The 20648-nt window shown below is 38.5% G+C and overlaps 1 protein-coding gene across 2 annotated transcripts in view; it reads left to right on the top strand.

Annotated features, from left to right (window-relative positions):
- The window catches only part of ESF1 (ESF1 nucleolar pre-rRNA processing protein homolog), a 66721-nt gene that overhangs the window by 31008 nt on the left and 15065 nt on the right, over positions 1 to 20648 (top strand). For both annotated transcript variants that reach the window (XM_054022139.1, XM_054022138.1), the window contains exons 10-12: positions 349 to 510; positions 9312 to 9433; positions 12230 to 12320. In XM_054022139.1, the coding sequence (XP_053878114.1) occupies positions 349 to 510; positions 9312 to 9433; positions 12230 to 12320 (375 nt within the window). The remainder of the gene's footprint in view (positions 1 to 348; positions 511 to 9311; positions 9434 to 12229; positions 12321 to 20648) is intronic.

Below are 20648 nucleotides of genomic sequence, written 5' to 3'. Positions count from 1 at the left end.
TTATACTGCATTTTACATTTTCAAAGTGCTTTACCACTACTAAGTATTGATTTTTATAGTTAGTAATATGTTGTGATGGTTTCAGAAACTAGTGATCGATAGTAGGAGTGAAGAACTCTGCACCCTATCATTAGTTCCTTCTGCCATCCAGTTTTCCCGTATCCTCTCAGTTTTTCTTATATAGTCTTTTAAAGCGAGGAATTGATTCATAGTGATGAGAAGGATTGTCCAGACCGTTCTACCAGAAATCATTTGCTTATCTTATCTGTGTTGCCTTCAATTATTCATTCATAATCTCCTGAGATTTTCCACAATAGCTTTAGTGTTCGTCTTTGTTTTTTTTTTTAGGTGGTGATGTAGCCCAGGAAACAGAAGATGACAAACCCAAGAAAAGCCAGAAGGATGATGAAGAACAAATTGCCAGATACAGAGAACTCTTGCAGAGTATCCAAGAAAAAGAGAAGAAACGGGAAGAAAATGATATGGAAATGGAGATTAAATGGGTTCCAGGTAAATTTATCTGGCACTTCAGCGGTTTCTTTTTTCTTTTCTCGCTTGGAAAAATTTGCGGTATTTTTACTGGCCCGTTTATTGAGGTATAGCGTGAAGCATGGGATTTGTAGCAATTGAAACTATAAACAGTGTTTTATTATTTCTTAGCATTAAAAATCCAGATGGGTTATAGTGAGGAAAATGAAAGTAAACAATGATTGAGCACAATTCCTCAGCTGTAGTGTTGTTTGTCTAGTTTGTGCCTCTTGCCAGTTTTTCTTACGTGTTTGCTGTTTCATTCTTCTTGTAGATTTTTCTCAAATAGCTTTGTATGCCTTAGAATCATAACTTTTTCATGCGTTTGAAAATGGAAAATATGGTATCTTTTTCCATAATCTAAAATTTGGGAAGAATAAAAAAAATCTTGTTTGCTATAATGCTGATTTTTTCCTCTGAATATCCATTATTTTATTAATGTTTAGCAACAACTTTTAGCCAGTCTGGATAGTAAAATATTAAACCTTAAAAGTCACTGGTCCAGGGTAGAATATAACTATTTATGGCTTGAGATTTATATCTCAAACCAATATAATTTTGAGGGTGGTAAGAAATATTTTGACAGTTGGTTTTAAGGAGAAAATGAAAGCTGTTTAAAAAGCTGATCAGAGGTTTGGAATGTAGGAAGTAGTCCTGGCACAGGTGAGGCTATCAGTGCTTGATAAATTAATTTTATAATGTGGTTCAACTAAATTAAGATTTCTGCTTCAATGCAGAAAGAAAAAACCCTACAGTAATGTTGCAAACTGACTGAGTGTACTATGAACCTGCCTTTAATCCCCTTTAAAAGTAACCTGGCTTTTCTGTCATCATGTAAGTCTCTTTTAAAATTATACCTCCCACCCTAATCTGAGCGGTATAGAGAGACAATTTTTAATTAAGGCAGAAATTGTGAATTTATGGAAGTTAAGGAAATTCAAGGTTTCCTTAAGCAACTAGAAGGGTAGTACAGGGATTTCAGGAACTTGAAATGGAGGAGACAACAAAATTGTAAAACACTAAGATTTCTGGGACCACAGAAGGATGGGTATTGAAAGAAGCCTGAACCTCCAATGAAGCTGTAAGTGGGAAAGGAGCAATAGCTTAAAGGGAGTCCGTAATATGAGAAGCTGCTAAAAAAAGGCATTGTGTGGGGTTCTTAGACCTCTTGTTAGTGACTTTCCAGATCAGATTATTTTCTCATTTTGCAAGTAAAAAGACAATGTTACTATAAGTCAACCCTGCAAAACTCAACATGACATTTAAAAACCAAGTTGTGTTTTCTGCCTTTTGCATCATCACCAGTACTAGACTTTGCAGGCCGGTTTCTGTTCTGCTTATTCTTGTGAAGTCCCATTGAATATAAATGAAGATAGGATCTGACTCACTGTCAACAGAATTATTTAATGTGTGAGTCAGAGTAGAATCCGTCTCCTTTTTCCATAGTTGTATTAGTATATAGGAGTACAAGCAGAAATAATAAATAGCAAAATTTATTTTTGTAACTCAGAGATTCAGATGCGAGTCTGTATACACTCTGGAATCATTTCTGCTTAATAAGTGCAACCTCTATTATATTGCTTTTTCGCCCATAATCTGAATTCATTGCCTGAGAAGTTTCTGAAGTACAAAATAATAAATGCACAAGTAAAGGTCTTCTTTTGAAAGTATAAGTTGGTAAATACAGAAAATGTCCATGAATTTTCCTTGTTTGATATAATTTCAATTACTCTGACATAAATTCTCCCTATGTTTACCTTTAATAATGTACATACCTACCTATAGTTAATTAAGATGAAGGGCTTAATGGCGCATCTGAATTATCATGTTATAATTCCATTGTCCACAGAGTGTCAGTATGTGCATACATGTAGTTGCTACATCATGAATGGCTTTTAATTCATTGGGGCATCAAGCATCCAAATGAGCTGAACATTTTTATGCATCGGTAACTATTATATCATTTTCACAAAGATTTTCACAAAGACCTTCAGACCCAGGAGTATTAGAAACCACAATGGAAACTGCTTGAATGTGTTCTATCTATAGAATATAGACGAGGCATTATTTTTTAAGTAGCTAAAGCTACCCATTTTGTTTTTAAAATTGTATTTTTGAAACATCTCAATGCATTCACACAGAATTCTAAAATCCTTAACAGGTAACTGAGCTGTGGTACATGGGTTGTAATATCTGCAGTTCCATGTAGAAAATTATCTTGTAAAAAGCTCGTGAGTTATTTCTGATAATTACAAAAATCCAAATAAATTAATATGGGGACTTTATAACTATGAATTTTGAGTTAACCCTTTGCTGGAGCACTAGGGAAAGCTGTTTTGAGGGTGAAAAAAAGTACCTGTAGGGATAGAGGAATTAATGAGACTGACACCAAAGGGGCGAGCTCTCTAGTTACTTTGAAGCAAAGAAGCTGAAGCTGTCTGTGGAAAATTGGTAGGACAGGAAGAGTAAGAAGGATCCTTTGCAAGGCACAGTTACGGGGCTCTGAACCATGTATTATACAAGATTAACCTTCAGTCTGGCCTTTCTTGATATGCATTATGCTAGTCTTTATTTACATAATTGCATACTGTCTTTCTTGCCTCATTCAATGCACAAGATGAATGGTGCTCAGTGAATAGGTGGATATGCATTATTTTGTTTGATCCTCATTCAGTCTGTGCCCAAAAGCCTTATTTAACACACACCATCTAAACCCTGCACTAAGTAAAATACTGAGTTCCTCATGGGCTTTCCTGTTGTTCTGTCGCAAGATAGCCCTTTATGTTCAACACCCAGGTCCTGTAGACTTCAGTTGCCATTGTGAGCACTCGGCACTTGTGCAAATCTGACTCCAGGTGTCTCAGATTGGGCACCCAGAAAATGAGGAACACATTTAGTGGTTAGCTGCAGCAATATTGGTTTACATGACTTGCTTGGCACTACAGGGATAGAATCCAGTTCTCCAATGGGCATTCAACTGCTTTAACTGTACGGCCATCTTTTTTCCTTCCTGCTGTCCCTTGCTTCATTCACTGCACATCTTCCAACTTCTGCAACAAATGAATCTCACTCATTCACTATATAGCGCTGATTTATACCCTGAGCACTATCCATCCTGTGCACTGAATGATGCACAAGAGGGTCAAATTAAGATTACACTGGCATTTCATCACTTTGAGCGCTTGACTTGACAATCTTGAATGTTTTAATACAGGTGTTTGGATGCAGTTACCTTAAAAAAATCCCGAAAAACCCATATTAACACCCACTTGGGTCATCAACAGAGTTGGGATCTTTAGAAACACAGCACAGTTTCTCTACTATTTGAGCTAATGAAGTAACTGATAGCAGTAGTAGACTTCTATTTTGTCTGTGAACGACTAGAAGGGATGAGGCACTTACTTTGCCCATGGGTTTCAAAGCTATTTGCTGATAAAAGTGGACTGTTGAGACTTTGGAATTCTTTTTTTAATTTTAAATCCTGGAAGGGAGCATATCTAGTGGTTATCAACACTTCTTCCCCAGCGTCCTCTTTTCCTATCCATCTGCCTCCTAGCTCTGACCGCCCCCCTGCTCCTATCCATCTGCTTCCAGGCTTTTGTTCCTGTTCTCCTTCTTCTCATTGTCCTGTTGCATTAGGCTGTTTCCTCCCTCATGTTGTCTGGGCACCACCAGTGGAACTACGGGGTGTATAGGAGATATTATCTGTCTGCTCTGAGTTCTAGGGCCTGGTACCATAGTAGCCCCCAGGTGCCAGGAGGAGCAATTACAGAGGAAGTCCTGCCTTGTAGGATGGAGAATGCTCCATCATTTTTGAGGGATGGTCCCTGCACAGTGTGTTTGCATGTAGAAGCGGTGGGGATGATGCATGCTCTGTGCATATGGAAAAATGGTTTTCATAGCTCCAACAATGGAACTATGACAATTTTCAGTCACCATGTTACTTTAATTCTGAACTAGTCAGGAAATCTTAAGTTTTGTTCCTTTATTTCTATTGCCAAACCTGGCTGTTATCTAAGATCTATTATTGTACTGTAGGATGCTTTTTGTAAAAGCATCTTAATAACCAGATGTTTAAAATAAAAAGAAAATTATAAGAGACTAATGTAGAAAGACTTCAAATGGAAAGTCTGAGATTTGAATTAATTTAAAAATTTAAGCTTTGGCACAACTTTTCACACACAGTTGTAGCAAGCATATTTTGTGAATGATTCAGTTATCTTTGAATCATTATCATTTAAACATAAATCCAATACCAGAACAAATCAATTAGATTTGGTTCCAATTTTTTAAGCACTGTTTCTTTTAGGCACAAAATGAGGGATTGTATTGAAGTGTCTGTTCATCTGTTTTCCTACAGTCATATTGGATTCAAGCAATAATTACCTTAGGCAGAGTTTGCCGTCCCTCAAAGTTTTACACACTCTCATGGAAGGTTTCTGTGCTTTAGACTTTATACATGTGGCAGACTACAATCATTTTCTTAATATCATTTTCAAATACTTCCCAGCTTCACATTTTTCACTTAATTTGAAATAGTCATCCTTTGGGAAGAGTGAAAATGTGAATATTAAACGGGCATTAAAACAAAACTTGAAAAATTACTAGTTTTCATCCTAAATAAAAGTAAGTTTAATCTCCTAAACTGCAGAGAACCCCAGCCATATATTGTTGGAAGGATTATCTGGCGTGAGATAGCGTTTTTCGTTTTTGATCTTTGAAGAGGGTGTATATGGCTCATTCTGTATTCTTGGTTAATGTGCTCTTTGAATGAGGTATTCCTGCCTCATGCCATGCACAAAAGTATGCACTACACTCGGCAAACTAGAGCTCTGCAGTTCTTTATACTGAATATCTTTAGGTAGTAATAATGGTCCCGTCCCTTAATACTTTTAATCTCACTTCTCAAAAGACAATCTACCTAGTGATGCAGGATAACCTCCAAGGTCTCTGGGAAAACATTAAGTATTTTTTATCTTTAGAGCTTAGACAAAACAAAACAAAAACAATCTGATATCAGTCATGCTATTAGGCAGTCTCCTCTGAGGAGTCCCTGGAGGATGCATCCTGTTTTACATAAGACTTCCTCGTTTTGGTCTACTCTTCCTTTAGGTATGAAAAAGCCCTCCAAGGTGTTTACTGATGGTTCTCTATATCCTTGTCAGAATATTTCTGTCAGACATTCCTTTCAGCTACTTGCAACAAGGGTTTCACGTTGACAAGGCATATATCAAGATTCTTCCTTCATCTCACTACATGAAATGAATTTGCTGGTTTGGATTCCCTAGAATGGAGAAATGTTTTCCTTTTTCCTCTACTCCCACTTCATGTCTAATAAAGGTATTTTTCTAATTTGGGCTGTTATTGTCCCCCATTCTAGCAAAATTTAAATAAGATTGAAGGGCATCTAGCATATCATGTTGTTTTAAAACCTGATTGAAGACTTAAGGAATTTGCACATTTTGTTTTCAATAATTTGCAAACAGCTTGTTCACAACCTTCTCAGTGGAGATCCCCAGGAGCCAATCCTTCCGTCTTTGCAGACCCTTATTCCTCAGTGAAGTCCCTGGTAAAACAGTATCTCCAACCCCTCTCCCCCTCACTTCTTTTTTTTTTTTTATAATCTGTGAAAGTTACCCTGGCTTTTCTTCATATTTAGAAAAAAGTATTTTGGGACATTAAAAAAAAAAAAAAAAAAAAAAAAAGAATTCTGACCAGCCCTACTTTTTACAGTCTGAGAAGTAGCTTACCTGGATTTGGTCCCAGTGCTCACATGTCATGTTCTCGGGCCTTTTCTACTGCACACTTCAGTTGCATCCCACTGTTTCTCACCACTTTTTAGTGGTTGGTCACTGCTCATTTATTTGGCAGCGTAGAGAGTTACTTTCAAGCAGATAATGAAGATTTCCGCCCCCACTCCCCCCAGTTTTGTTCTTTTTTTTTTTTCATGGCTTTCATTTTGGGATGGTTAAGTGACAAAACAATATTGTGGTTCATTTACTTCATTTGTGGATCCCTATTTTCAATTACGTAGGTGAGGTGGTCTGCAGATCAGCTCTTGACTCTGTCCAGATTGTAATAGTGATACCTAAAGAAGACCATTTCTTTTTCCTGCTATAGTCATAAGCTTTCTGACTACTTAGAAATACATTTTTATTTTGGGGATGTTGTCTGGACATTTGTTTCTAAACCTTTTTAAACTGGGAAGGAAGTTTAATGCTTTTCTTATGATATTTGGCAGTCTCAGGAAAGGGCTATATTATTCTTCAAGTCCTGCTTTGCCAGATGGCTCAAATGATTCCATTTTCCAGGCAGATAAATCAGCAATCTGGTAACCTCCTTTGAGATTGAGCCTCATTCTGCTGGTGATGCAACACGTTTCTCTATCCATAATCAGCCCTCTTCAGAGAGAATGTGTGAAGTCATTAGCTGACCATCAATGTTTTTTTCTAAGCATTACAAAATTTAGTTGCTCTTACCTTTGGATACAATTTTTGGGGAACAGAGGAGTCTATTCTCAATGCATTTCAGGAAGAAGATGTATATTGTTGAAAACAATTAAGTATATTTGCGTATCTATAAAAATATTCTGGTTTGATAGGGCTTTTCAGTGGTCTTATTTTTCTGACTTATAATAACCTCTCTATTTCTCTGAGTTGTAGTGACTGTCTAAGTACTTGTTCACTATTTTATTACCCTGTTTCTGTGTTTGGTTGGATGATGGTCACTGCTTGTTACTTCCCATTAGTCCCGTTACTTCTGCAGTAAGATAAGTCTCCTTCATCACACAATCCTCATTCATCCTCAGAGCAGATGGAAAAATAGTATGTGCTCATGTAATTAAAGAGCATATCAAATCATACACACAGAGGGGCTGAATTAAGATTGCAGCCTCAGTTTTCTGGCATTTCTTAACTTTAGAGTGCTTGATGTTGCAACTTTACACACAAAAACACCTGTTAAAAGAACATTTTAATATGTATACAATCTAGTCATTCATTTGGGCAAAAACTCTGGAGATGGCAATATTCGGTTTAGTCTAAAAGCTGCCCATGGCAAAAGGTAGTACATATATAGCTCATAGCTGAGGAATGTGTGTTTAATTAAATGTTTCTTTTAAAGTTCAGAAGTTTATGCACTTGTTTTTAGGAAGGGTTAGTCATACTTAAGACTGTCTAATTGCTTAATCTTTTTAATCCTTTCATGACTAGAAAGGTTTTGAACAAGTAGATTACACTTCTGCGCTGCATGCTTTCCTGAGAGCCCCGTGAAGCTTGTCATTGGCTGTGAAAGGGAAGAGGAAATTTCCTTCAACAAAACATTTAGCCTGATATCGAACTTCTTCCAATTGTTGACAGCTCAGGAAATGCGAACTTGGTTATTTCTCCTAGAGTACACACCTGACAAAAGGACATTGGAGAGATGAAGATCTAAGTTAATGGTCTGATAATTACAGCTCCCCAGGGATGTAGAGGGAGGGGATGGTAGATTACCCATGTCCTTTGATCTTTCAGTTCATATAGAAGCTAAATATTAAGTAGTACTTCCGGTAATTGATAATCTTAAATAAGAGGATAATATATTTAGCTAGTTTCAAATAGTCAGACATCAAGGTGTTTGTTTAAGAAAATGTTTTGTGAATTTAAAACTTAGACTTTTTTTTAGAGAAAGTGGGTTTTTTGTAAAATCAAAGGATGTCATTAATACACAATGCGTATTCCAGTATTTCAGAGCAATTTTAAGATAACTAAATAGTAATATCTATATCTATTTTTCCTTCTATTGCTATCCATCAGATAATATCGTTTGTAGTACAAACCCAAACATCATAACGTTTTTCCTGCATGGGATGCATACACGTAATTTTTTTTAATTGAAAGTTGAACTTGGGGGACACAACTGAACATGAATCCCACAAGCTTGTGTATTCCATAACGAGCTAACCACTCAGAAATCCTTAACTTTATTTACATTTAAATGTACTTCCCTTTTCTCTTAACATCTCACTTCATGTGAAACCCCCTACATTTTAAATTTTACCTTTTTTCATTATAGAATTGTAGGATGACGTAGAATTAAAATGTCGAGGAATTTTAAATTTGTTTCCTGGTTTGATGTATTTTGCTGGAGAGGCACAATAATTGAAGGGAAAATATAAACATTAAAATCCCTGTGAGCTTCCTAATGAAGCATACTACTGGAAGGCATTCCGTGAAATGGGCCGCACTGGGAGATAGACCTAGGTTCTAACCTCAGTTTTAATGCTTGTAATGTTGGGCAAATCACTTAATCTTTCAGTGCTTCGTTTCCCTCCTTTTTCCTCTCCGAAATCCGTATTAATTTTGTGAAAACTAATTAATATTAGTGAAGCACTTCGAAGTCCTCAGAAGGAGGACACAGGTTACTCTAGCTCTAAGAATGTGACACTTGTAGACTGAGTTAGGGGAGAGAAGGCAGTCCAGGGAATCTCTGTGCCGAGGACTGGGTATTACCGCTCTCGTTCTCTAGACATCTGCACAACTTACCACTAAGGTGCCAGGGGATTTGCTTTTTAAGCATGAAGTGGGAGGATTTGTACAGCAAGCTTGACCTTTCCCCTCCCTACATTGCCTTGATTTGACAGTCGATATTTGTGCAATTGCATGGATCAAAAGATAGTAATTATTTCCCTTTGGATCAGGGCTTTGATGATGAGAAGATATTGGAGGGTTTTTTAAGAGGATGAAATAACTTGTGAGCAAATTAAGTTTGCCTGTTCATTTGTTTTTTTTATTTTGCCATAGGACTGAAAGAAACTGCTGAAGAGATGGTTAAAAGCAAGTTGGAAGGAAAGGATAAACTAACTCCATGGGAACAATTTTTAGAAAACAAGAAAGAGAAAAGAAAACTGAAAAAGAAAAGAAAGGTGAGTATGCTCTGATCACTCACATTTTTAATTAAAACCTATAACCATCCTATTTTGCCTTGAATTAAATACAAAGGAGTTAGAGTTTTTAGAATGATTTTGGGGTCTGATAGTGTGGTGTGCCTTCATTTAGAGAGACTGTTTACAAGTAACTTAAAAATCTAGAGAGTTAGAAGGATGTTCAGGGTAGTACTAGTCATAAGAGGCTTGCACATATTTTCATCTGTCTTTGGCAGCCAAAGTAAATATCATTATAAATGTGTGTGATTAAAGGAAAGTAAACGTACACCTACCAAGAAAACTATCTTTTGATCTTAGAGTTCTGTTACACTCTGGAATGTTTAAGTGGCTATCATATTTGTTGCTAAAATATGATTGGATAGTGAGGCTTCTGATTAGGATGCACAAAATTCAGTCTCCCAAAGTTCTAGCAGCATAAACCTTTTGAATGGCACTGAGGAGTTGCTCACTGGATGTGTACACTTGAGGGATATTTCTGTGTATGAATGACAAAATGGAATTGCTTTCATACTACTGGTCTTTCTACCCTGCTTCTTTTTTGCCTTTTCATTTACCAAAGGAATTTGTGAATTGATTCCTGTGGTGGTAACACATGAATGTTAGGGAGACTTTTTTAAAACATGCTGCCTAATCCTCCCTATATTTTCTGTCTTCATCCTGAATCAGCCCCAGTATCACAAATGTGGTTTCCCCATAGTGCCTCCTGCTGGTCAAGGGTGGCCCTGCTGATGCTCCTTGCCTTGGTTTACAAGGTGTGTTAGCCTGTCAGGATCAGGGTGGCCCATGTCATATGCTTGGCGTCAGTCTTTAAACGGTTAAATAATAACAAAGTCAGAAGTAGGCTGTTGTATCTTTAAACAAACAAATAGAAAAGGCAACTGCTTGGTTGCAGTGCTTTAAGCAAAGGCCCTTACTTGGACCTGGGGTTCTGGAGTAGCACTGAGGAGCATCTCCTTTGTCCTAATCGCATCCAGCACTTACCCCAGAAGAAGCAAGCAAGCCTTCTTAACTGGCCTGCTTCCTCCCTGTTGGTCAGTGTCTCCTCTTGGCCCTTCTGGGCCTGTGGAGGACTAAGGGCTTGTCTATACTGTCAATTTACAGCGCTGCAACTTTCTCGCTCAGGGGTGTGAAAAAACATCCCTCTGAGCGCAGCAAGTTTCAGTGCTGTAAAGCGCGAGTGTAGACAGTGCACCAGTGCTGGGAGCCAAGCCCCTCGTGGAGGTGATTTGTTTAGACCACTGGAAGAGCTCTCTCTCCCAGTGCTCTGCCACAACTATACAAGGCACATTAAAGTGCTGCCGTGGCAGCACTTCAGTGTTGCCAGTGTAGACTAGCCCTGTGTCTTGTAGGAAGCCCGGCCTAAGTAAGTGTTCTTTAAGCAGGGGGTATCAGGGGTTTAATGCTCCAGCAGAAGGCAGTGAAGGCCTGATAGACCCCCATCACATCGAGATAACAGATTAATTAAAATAACTTGTGTGACTTTGTTAATGTATTTGTCCATTCTCTAAGCCAGTGTTTCCCAAACTTGGGACGCCGCTTGTGTAGGGAAAGCCCCCGGCGGGCCGGGCCGGTTTGTTTACCTGCCGCGTCCGCAGGTCCGGCCGATCGCGGCTCCCACTGGCCGCCATTTGCTGCTCCAGGCCAATGGGGGCTGCTGGAAGGCAGCCCCCATTGGACTGGAGCAGCAAATGGCGGCCAGTGGGAGCCGCGATCGGCCGGACCTGCGGACGCGGCAGGTAAACAAACCGGCCCGGCCCGCCGGGGGCTTTCCCTACACAAGCGGCGTCCCAAGCTTGGGAAACACTGCTCTAAGCAAAGTTACAAATAACATTTGATCAGTAACTGCTAAAAACTTCTGAAAGCAAATTGGCTTCTTGTGTTAAACAGTGTTTCTAGAGGCTACAGCAACTCTTGCTAGTGTAAGACTCTCATTTACCCTGACTAAAACCGACAGGGTAATGGTTCACATGCTGGAGGCTAGGTGTTCTAAGGAAAATGTCCTCATTGAACTTGCTTCCCTTATAAGTTTATACCCACATTTGATAAACTTCAGGGCACAGTCTAAAGCTATTTACCCGCACTTTTGCCTAAAGAAGGTTTTTGTGGAGGACATTTGTTAGTTGACTATTCCTATTTTAAATAGGACCAGCACACTTTATGAATCTCCCAGTAAGTGCGGTGAACTTGTTTTTTATATGCCAAGTTTATATTTTTTTGCTTGTGGAATACAGGCAGTTGTGAAGCAGGAGTGATTGAGCAGCTGTGTTTTTTTTGGCAGTGACTTCAACCTGGATGTTTGAGAACTGTCTTTGGTAGAGAAGAAAGGATATATTATCTCCTTGGTAGTTCATAAACATGCTGTGCATACTGTCCACTCTTCTGGATGCAATGATTTTACTCATTGTTCATCTCATTGAATCATTAACTTGAAAAATATTGTGTATGGATACGGAGAACCAGAAATTTTCTTCTGATTCTATAATTAATTGGAATGTTTATACAGTTTATATTCTATGGACGTAAAAGACTTCTTTGAATGTGTAAATTATTCTGCTTTTTGTGTACATAGTAAGATTTATAGTTCAGTGGTTATATACAGATTTAAAATTGTTTATTTACGTTCACCTTAGTTCACAATTTATGGTATGTTTCTGATCTATGTCATTCAAGTTGTGAATTAGTAGCAGCTACCAGAAGTTATGTTTCATTTAGATGAAACTTCTCTATTAGTTGCATATTAAATGGAAATGGCAAAATTACTGGTTTTTGTTATAGGCTACTGCCAAAGAAGAATTGAATGAAGATGAATTTCCATCTGACGTTGACTTGAATGACCCATACTTTGCTGAGGAACTTGGGAAAACAGGTTGGTTAATAAAAGTAATTTTCACTTGTTTAAATTAATGTTCTCTTCTTTAAATAACAAGCTGTAGAAATAGAGAAGTATAAAAATAAGGCTCAGTTGCCAAGGTTTGTGTGTGGAATTAGTGATACGCAGTTTGTAATAGCATGTGCCTCTTGGCCTGTATTGTGTGGAATATCAGGAAGATATTTCTCCCAGTACTTTCAGCAGTGACCATCAACTGGTCATTGCCAGAAAGTGGCTATGTGGGCGCCAGACCTACCAGCTGGTCCCCTGAACGTACGATGGGCAGAAGAAAGAACCTAGTTGCCCTTGAAAGCCAAAGAAGTTTTACCCTATGTATAAACGGAATCACGGGGTTGAACAACTTTGGTGGGCCCCCTTGGAGGTTTGGATAATTGAGCTAAGTATATCAAGTTTTATGTACGTTTCCCGACTGAATTTGAGCTCGTACCCTGAAAGTTTTTAGGCACCAACTGGGAGTGCATCTGTGCATAAGGTGTGAATGATGACCAGGAGCCAGAAGTTATGGCAGTCATCTGACCCTTCAGTTTTTTTTGGTTTTAGAGGGAAATGGGAACTGAAAAAACAAGAATGTTTCAAGACCTCAGAACATGCATGATTGTTAAAATTGGTGGGGATTCAAGTGTCTTTATTTTGGGTGAACTGTTCCCCCTCTTTATTCTGTCTGCTGCACCTTGATGTGGCTGCCGGTCCCAACCCTGGATAAAGTGGGGATGGTTGAGTGCAAGGATAACTGTCACAGTTGAGGGCGAGAGCAACTGCACCTGGATTTCCCCTCAGTGGTACAACCAGGGCACCTACTCTCTGGCTTTCACCACTGCAGACATTGCCTTTCCTGGGTGGAGACCCAGGTCTCCCTCCTTTCTGACTGGAGTATTTCCAGGCTGCACAGTTCCCCCTGCCTTCACCATGTTGCTCCTGGCAGAGACAGACTTCTTGTTTGCTGTCACCTGCTTGCTTTCTCTTCAGAGATGGTTAACACTATGACTGCCCAAGTCATAAATACCACGCAGCTCTTTTTATGCAAACCTGTTTTATTCTTAAAGTAAATGCACTAGAGAGCACATATGAAAAACAATAAAAGAACCTATGCATGCTAATAAGCATACCAGAGATCACCCAAAACCTAACATGGATTCTGGCAGGAGCAGTCCTTCAATACCCCACCCAAGGAGTTTCCTTGTGGCTTCCAGTTCATCACAGCTTCAGCTCAAAGCAAGCACACAGTCTTATGGGCCTTTATAGGCCCAGTCATTATAGCTCTTCCCTAAGGATTAAGGCCCTCAGTGGACATGGGGACTTATGCATTTGCTGGACCAGGAAGAAGGCCCTGAGGCTGTTTAAAACAGAGGTTTATCCAAAAATCCTTTGTTGGTCGTGGCCCTGGAGCATCCAGTTTGAACTAGTATGTGCATACCTTTGTAGAGAGTGGCTTCAATGTGCTAATAATTGGAGGAATTACATTAGCATTCCTATCCTCTTGGAGGAGTTGCATACAATTCCCCAATAACATATACACATTTGCATTTTTAATACAATGGATGGATCCCAAAGGTATTCACCCTAATTCAGGAAGATTTAACCTAATTCAATAAAGTTTATCTTAATAAGGTTTGTCCAGGATTTTACAGGATATTGTCAGTCTGTCACACTAATCATCTAGACTCGTAAAAAACCAACCCCATTGGTTATGGGAATGGAACCAGGCTACCATTTCGGTAAAAATGGCTGCTCAGGAGAGAACACTGCTGACCCCAGGTGGAAACAGCAGCAAATGACAGAAACAGATGGAACAGTTTCTGCCCTGTGCACCAATATTGGTGAAGGAAGGCTGTAAATGTTTCACCTCTCTTAATTCTGAGGTTGGTTTTCATTGTGCCTTGCTGATGACATAACTGCAGTGGTCACTTAAAGGTAGTATGCTTCAGAAAGTTGCCTTTCAGAAAAAAACCCAGGTGTGTATTGGATTAATAGGATAGCAGATGGCTTGCTATTAGGTTGTTGGTAAATGTTTATACCAGTGCAGAGTGATTTCCTGCGAACAGACTAATGGCGTAAGGCTTTTATTTTATGCATAAATCAGTCACATTGTTTCTTTATCTTTGTTGCAATATTTTTAAACTTCATAATCTGTACAAAATACCACTTTTTTGTAGATGTTACACACACTAGAGTTCCATGCTTTAATCAGACATGGCAAACAACTGAGAAATTGCAAACCATGCAGGCTTTGAAAATCTCAGTGATGATCTAATATTAAATATGTAGCACATTTTCTGTGTTTTTTTTTTTTATTTAGTCCAAACGTGTGTTGTTACTATGCTTATGTGGGCATCAGGAATTGCTCTTGAATAATGTTCTTGAGAAGGTGGTATTTAGAAAATAAACAGGTCTGACCTAGAGTTTGCACATGGTTTACACAAGCTTCTATATCACGCTACTTATAGGAACATATATAAACGTCATTTCCCTGTGATAAGGAAACCCAAGATTGTATGTGGCCACAAGTAACAAAATGGAAAATAACTGATCTGTAATTCTTTTTAACAGATTCTCATTCTTGGGACTCAGGCAGCCAGTATGAAACAGATAGGAAACTCTCCTACGACAGTGCTTTTTAGCCTTTCCGATAGCTGTACAAAAGGCACCCCATTGGTTGTGTGCCCTGAACTGCAAATACTCCAGCCTTAGTGTTTCCTATCCAGTTCTCCTGTTGCACAAAAAACAATAGCTCACTAAAGTGGGTCAGTGATAACCCTTCCCCCTTATAATTGACAAAAATATACATACACTGCACTTGAAAGACAATAGCACATCACTTTACATACAGATCTCTGTGCTCCCAGATTCTGCAGGGAGCTGACTGAATGAATGACTCCTAGGAGAATTTCTCAATTCTGGTTCTTTGAAGGTAATTCTTACAGAATTTTCCCACCTTAAATAGCTCCAAGGTGAATAAGGCTATGTCTTATAACCAAAAGCATAGGCAGTGTAAAAAGAAGACCAATGTTCAGTATTGTAAAAATGCAACTTTTATATTAATTATATATTATATTATATTACTTTTATATTATATTCCTTCATATAATAAAAATAAGTACATTGACAAAGCCTCAAAGAATGTGACCTCAAAAACAAAAACTGTCAACATTTGGCTAATTCAGACATGAGATACCAAGAAGAAACTACTGAGGCAGGAGATTTTGGGCCACCCTGATCTCAGAAATGGGGATTCTGAATCCAAATAGGGACTCTACAAGGGCAAAAGCTAAGCAGGATTGGGCTGTGATGGTATGAGGTAATAAAGTGCAATTTCTGGGGCAGCAGCTTTCTGCACCATGCTGCACAAAAGAAGCCTGCATCCTTTTGATGGCCGTCCTGGTCAACTCTCTCCTGTGTGATGGTTGCCATCTCTTAGGGTAGGTCTTGGCAGAGAGCCTTACGGGTGTGAACCTTGTTTGACTTCTGATGGAGTCATGGGTACTCCACAACATTCAACGCAGCCTTTGAAGCTGAATAAACCCTTCTTGCAAATAACTGCCAACAACAAAGTTCAGGTAGCTGTTTCCCCTTAATCAGCAAACTTATGGGAAGTGGAATATGTAGCCATCAGAGTCCTTGGCAAAATATGTATTTTTCTCTACTGCTTGAGAGTGGAGTGTGACTGGACTTCTGTATCTCTGTCATTTCCTTATAAATGGTATGCAAGGTCACATTCCTGGGAGCAAAACTTAGATGAGGTACCAATTATTCTTGATCTTTGAGAATTCTTGGGTGGGGCCAAACCCAACCTAGATGTCCTAGCCAGATTTTGCAAAAACTGGGATTCTCCAGAGCAAATCGTTCTGTCTCTTATAGGTAAATCTATATTTGTGCCCAAATATACCCAGCCTTTTCTTTGGAATACAAATAATAATCATGGATGCTTCCAGGTTCACCTCCTTGATTTTACATAAGTTATTGCGAGGTGCATTTTGAAGAGGTGGAGTAATTGATGCTACTGGAAGAGGCGTTGGCACAGACAATCCTCAGATAGTCACTGCAAGCAAAGTTGAATAATTGCACTGAGGTCAGAACTGCTTGTGTTGATATAGATTACCTTCTGGATGCAAATGCCAGCCTGGTATAAACTGGACTCCTAAGGTGCTGAGAATCCCAAACTGCTTCTTACTATTCTGTCGTCTGCTGATTCTAGAAAGCTTCAGGGTAATAAGTATCAGGGGGGTAGCCTTGGCACCTTAAAGACTAACAGATTTATTTGGGCATAAGCTTTCGTGGGTAAAAAAACCCACTTCTTCAGATACATGGTGCCATCTTCTGCAGGTGGGTTTCCAAGGTGGGGAGGCAAAGCATGCAGTTAGTTTCGTTGCCCTGAAAGGGGACGAGGGAGTGGCTTGCAAAAGTTAGGAAAATGCAGACGTAAGGACTCTTAAACAAAGACCCATGAGACACTCACACACCGATCTTAACAGTTGTGAGTCTTGGGCTGTGTGTACATGCACACTTGTACCAGATTAATTCAACTGATTTAATTAATCATGTTAGTTAAATTGATATAAATACCTTGTTTTGGTTTGAGTAGTTTATTTCAGTTTGGCTTAGACCTGTTCCTAATCAACTGAAGATAAACTAGGGTAGATTGATTTAAATAATTTATTTTAATCTCGTTTTGCAGTTATAGACTCATAGACTTTAAGGTCAGAAGGGACCATTATGATCATCTAGTCTGACCTCCCGCATGATGCAGGCCACAAAGCCGTCCCAACCCTTTCCCTTGACTCTGCTGTTGAAGTCCCCAAATCCTGTGGTTTAGAGACTTCAAGTAGCAGAGAATCCTCCAGCTAGCGATCCCTGCCCCATGCTGCGGAGGAAGGCGAAAAACCTCCAGGGCCTCTGCCAATCTACCCTGGAGGAAAATTCCTTCCCGATCCCAAATATGGCGATCAGTAGAACCCCGAGCATGTAGGCAAGATTCTCCAGCCAGACCCTCATTGGCCATTATGCTATTTACCAGCGATGGCACGCTGTTCCTTTGACTAAAATCATGTTATCCCATTAAACCATTCCCTCCATAAACTTATCTAACTTAATCTTAAAACCAGACAGGTCCTTCGCCCCCACCGTTTCCCTCGGAAGGCTGTTCCAATATTTCACCCCTCTGACGATCAGAAACCTTCGTCTAATTTCAAGCCTAAACTTCCCCACGGCCAGTCTATATCCATTCGTTCTCGTGTCCACATTAGTACTGAACTGGAATAATTCCTCTCCCTCCCTGGTATTTATCCCTCTGAAGTTTTTAGTTATTTTCCTAAAGAAAGGTTGATTCTCACAATTTGGTAACCACTAAACCGTGTTGATTTGCAACTAAATATAACATTTACCCTAAACATAGTGCTTCTCTTTGCTAACCAAGAGTATGTTATATCTATACATAATATATTTCAGCAATTATGTAGCTTAATATACATTTTTTTCAGAATCTTTATTTTTGATATTATGTTAGAAAATGGTGAATGATGCATTTATTATATACTAGATTAATTTTTTACTCCTGGTTTGTGCAAACTATTTGGATGGAAGTTGAAATTCATCTAAAAATGAACAATAACAGCATTTTAAATGATTATTAATAGTTATATAAAACTACCTTAAAGTGCTGGATACATATGAAAAAATTATCAAAACATCATCTTTTTGTATTTAAAAATTATTTATTAAACAAAGGAAGTATTGAACTTAGTGTTTTTGTTCACCATGTTCTTCAAGATTTTAGAATTAGTTGATCTCATCCTCTCATACCTAGGTTTTATTCATAGATTGGAAAACAAAAACAAACATTCTTGCTTTTTCAACTCCCATTTGATTTTTTTTTTTTAATTTTGAATTAACTAGTCATTAAACTGAACTAATTAAAAAAAAATAAAGTGAAATGATGAAAATATTCTGTCTGCACCTGCAGAAGAAGCTACTGCTGTCAAAAACTAGTTTAGCACTTCAGCAAGCCCTGGTTCTAGATGCTTAGCCAGTGACTTCCACCAGTTCAGTGATTTGATTTTTCTCTAATACTTAAGTCTTAATATAGGTTGTCATAATTTCAAATTTAATTTTAAATAGGTTTCTCTTCTAAAAATAATGTACTTAATTTAAACAATTTTATTTAAATATTTTTTTAGATAATTGATTTTTATCCTGAGCTAAAACAAACAAAAACCTGATTTAAACTAAAACAAATATTTATATAGGCTTTTGTACCCATGTAACTAACTCTATTAATATCATGTGTTTAAAACTAGTTTAACTGTGCATGTAGACAATCCTTTAAAATGTATTTTAGAAGTTTTCCTTTTCTTCCATTGGAAGTTGTTAAATGGCAGTTCAGTATTGGTCATCTCGGGTTAATATTAATAGACAAAAAAAAAATTCAGAAGAATGTTGGCATTACTTGATTGAGTTTAATTTATCAAAGTAAAATAAAGAGCCAGCTTCAGTGTATGTATTTCCTAGGGGTTTCATATGAAAATTAATATTTTGTCTACATAATGAGGAGTGTTTTTTTTTGTTTTGTTTTGTGTTCTTGGAAAGATAAAGGCTGAGTAGGCTTCTTAACTTGATAGTGAACTCTTGCTTCAGAATAGGAAAAGAACATTGTGAAGCTTCAGAATAGGAAAGAAGAATATTAAAGTTTCTTTTCATAAATTAATCCTTTGCAGTCTCTCTGAAAAGGGAATAAATGTCTTAATTGTGGTAAAATTTAAAAAATATGTTTGGCTAATTCTGATTCTCTCAATTTAGTAATTCGACTTTCAGATTGTTACGGATTTTTGAGGCTTCAGTGCAACTTGCAATAAAGATCTTTTCAGTAATAAATTTCTACGATTGACAAGATAAGTTATATGGCACTCAAGTACAGTAGGAACTTTCCGATTCAAACTAGTGACTGGGACCCACCATTGCACAATATTGAACCTATCTGGAGAAAGTTGGACATATGAATATGGGACAATTGGGCCTTTTTGGCACCAAAAGAGGAGTGGGAGGAGGCTCAGGGTTTCTGATCTCTAAAGAAGCATTTTTAACTTTTGGTACTGAGGATAGTGCATCTCTTTTCTTCCTTTTTTGATCAGAGGGAGGAGCAGGGTGAACTTCAAGTTTTTGGGGAAAGAGCTCCTGAACTTTGTATTTCCCAGCCCTGCAACTCTTTGTGGCAACTACCTGCCCTTCTGCATCCCACTCCCGTATCATACAACAATGACAAATAAACATGAACATGTTTCTATTGAAATAGTTAATGACAGTTTAATTATTGTCATTGGGCTTCAGCGTTAACATGCCATTGAGACCAATGGGACCAGTTCATACTTCTATCATATGTGTTGTTTTAAGGTGTCTGCAGACTCAGGAAGACATTATTGTATCCATTAAGGTCACAGTATTACCACCATATTGTCTCACATGGACAGCTAATAAAACAGTAGTAAAAATGTCTGTGCTCAGTCTCCACTAGCACTCTTTCCATTACTACCACAGGTGGAGATGTCCTGGTGGTAGTGCAGTAGTGGGAGATTCCCACCAAAATGCTAAAGTAGACGTAAGTGTAATATCTAAATATTTAATACACCTCTACCTCGATATAACGCTGTCCTCGGGAGCCAAAAAATCTTACCATGTTATAGGTGAAACTGCGCTATATCGAACTTGCTTTGATCCACGGGAGTGCGCAGCCCCCTCCCCCCACCCGGAGCGCTGCTTTACCGCGTTATATCCGAATTCGTGTTATATCGGGTTGTGTTATATCTGGGTAGCGGTGTATTCAAAATGAAAACTTAGATTGTGAAGCTCAATTATGTGGCACTTTTAAAATCTATTATGCAGCCACATACACCTGGCTCTGTTAATTGGAAACATCACTTTAGCGCTCTGGTATTAAGTCTTGGCTGAGAAATAGGGTGAGGCTGCTATTTGTGTGGAAACTAATTTTTGGGGATGCAATTTAGCAATGTTTTGTTGTATTTGAGGCTGGCCATGTTTTAAAGTACTCCACAGTGGCATAGGTGCAGGGCTACAGCTTCGCCACTGTAGCGCTTCAGTACAGATGCTCACTCCAGTGACAGGAGGCGTTCTCTCCTCACTATAGTTAATCCAGCTCTCCAAGACGCTTTAGCTAGGTTGATGTGAGAATTTTTCCATTGACCTAGCACTGTCTACAATAGTGGGTAGGTCAGCATATCTACATATCTCAGGTGTGTGTTTTCCCCCTGAGAGACGTAGCTATGCCAACTGAAATTATTAACTGTAAGTGTTCTGGCT

This window comes from Malaclemys terrapin, chromosome 3, assembly GCF_027887155.1.
Source record: "Malaclemys terrapin pileata isolate rMalTer1 chromosome 3, rMalTer1.hap1, whole genome shotgun sequence".
Taxonomy (NCBI): domain Eukaryota; kingdom Metazoa; phylum Chordata; order Testudines; family Emydidae; genus Malaclemys; species Malaclemys terrapin.
Note: the sequence above shows the minus strand (reverse complement) of the source record. Positions and strands in the feature narration are given on the sequence as shown.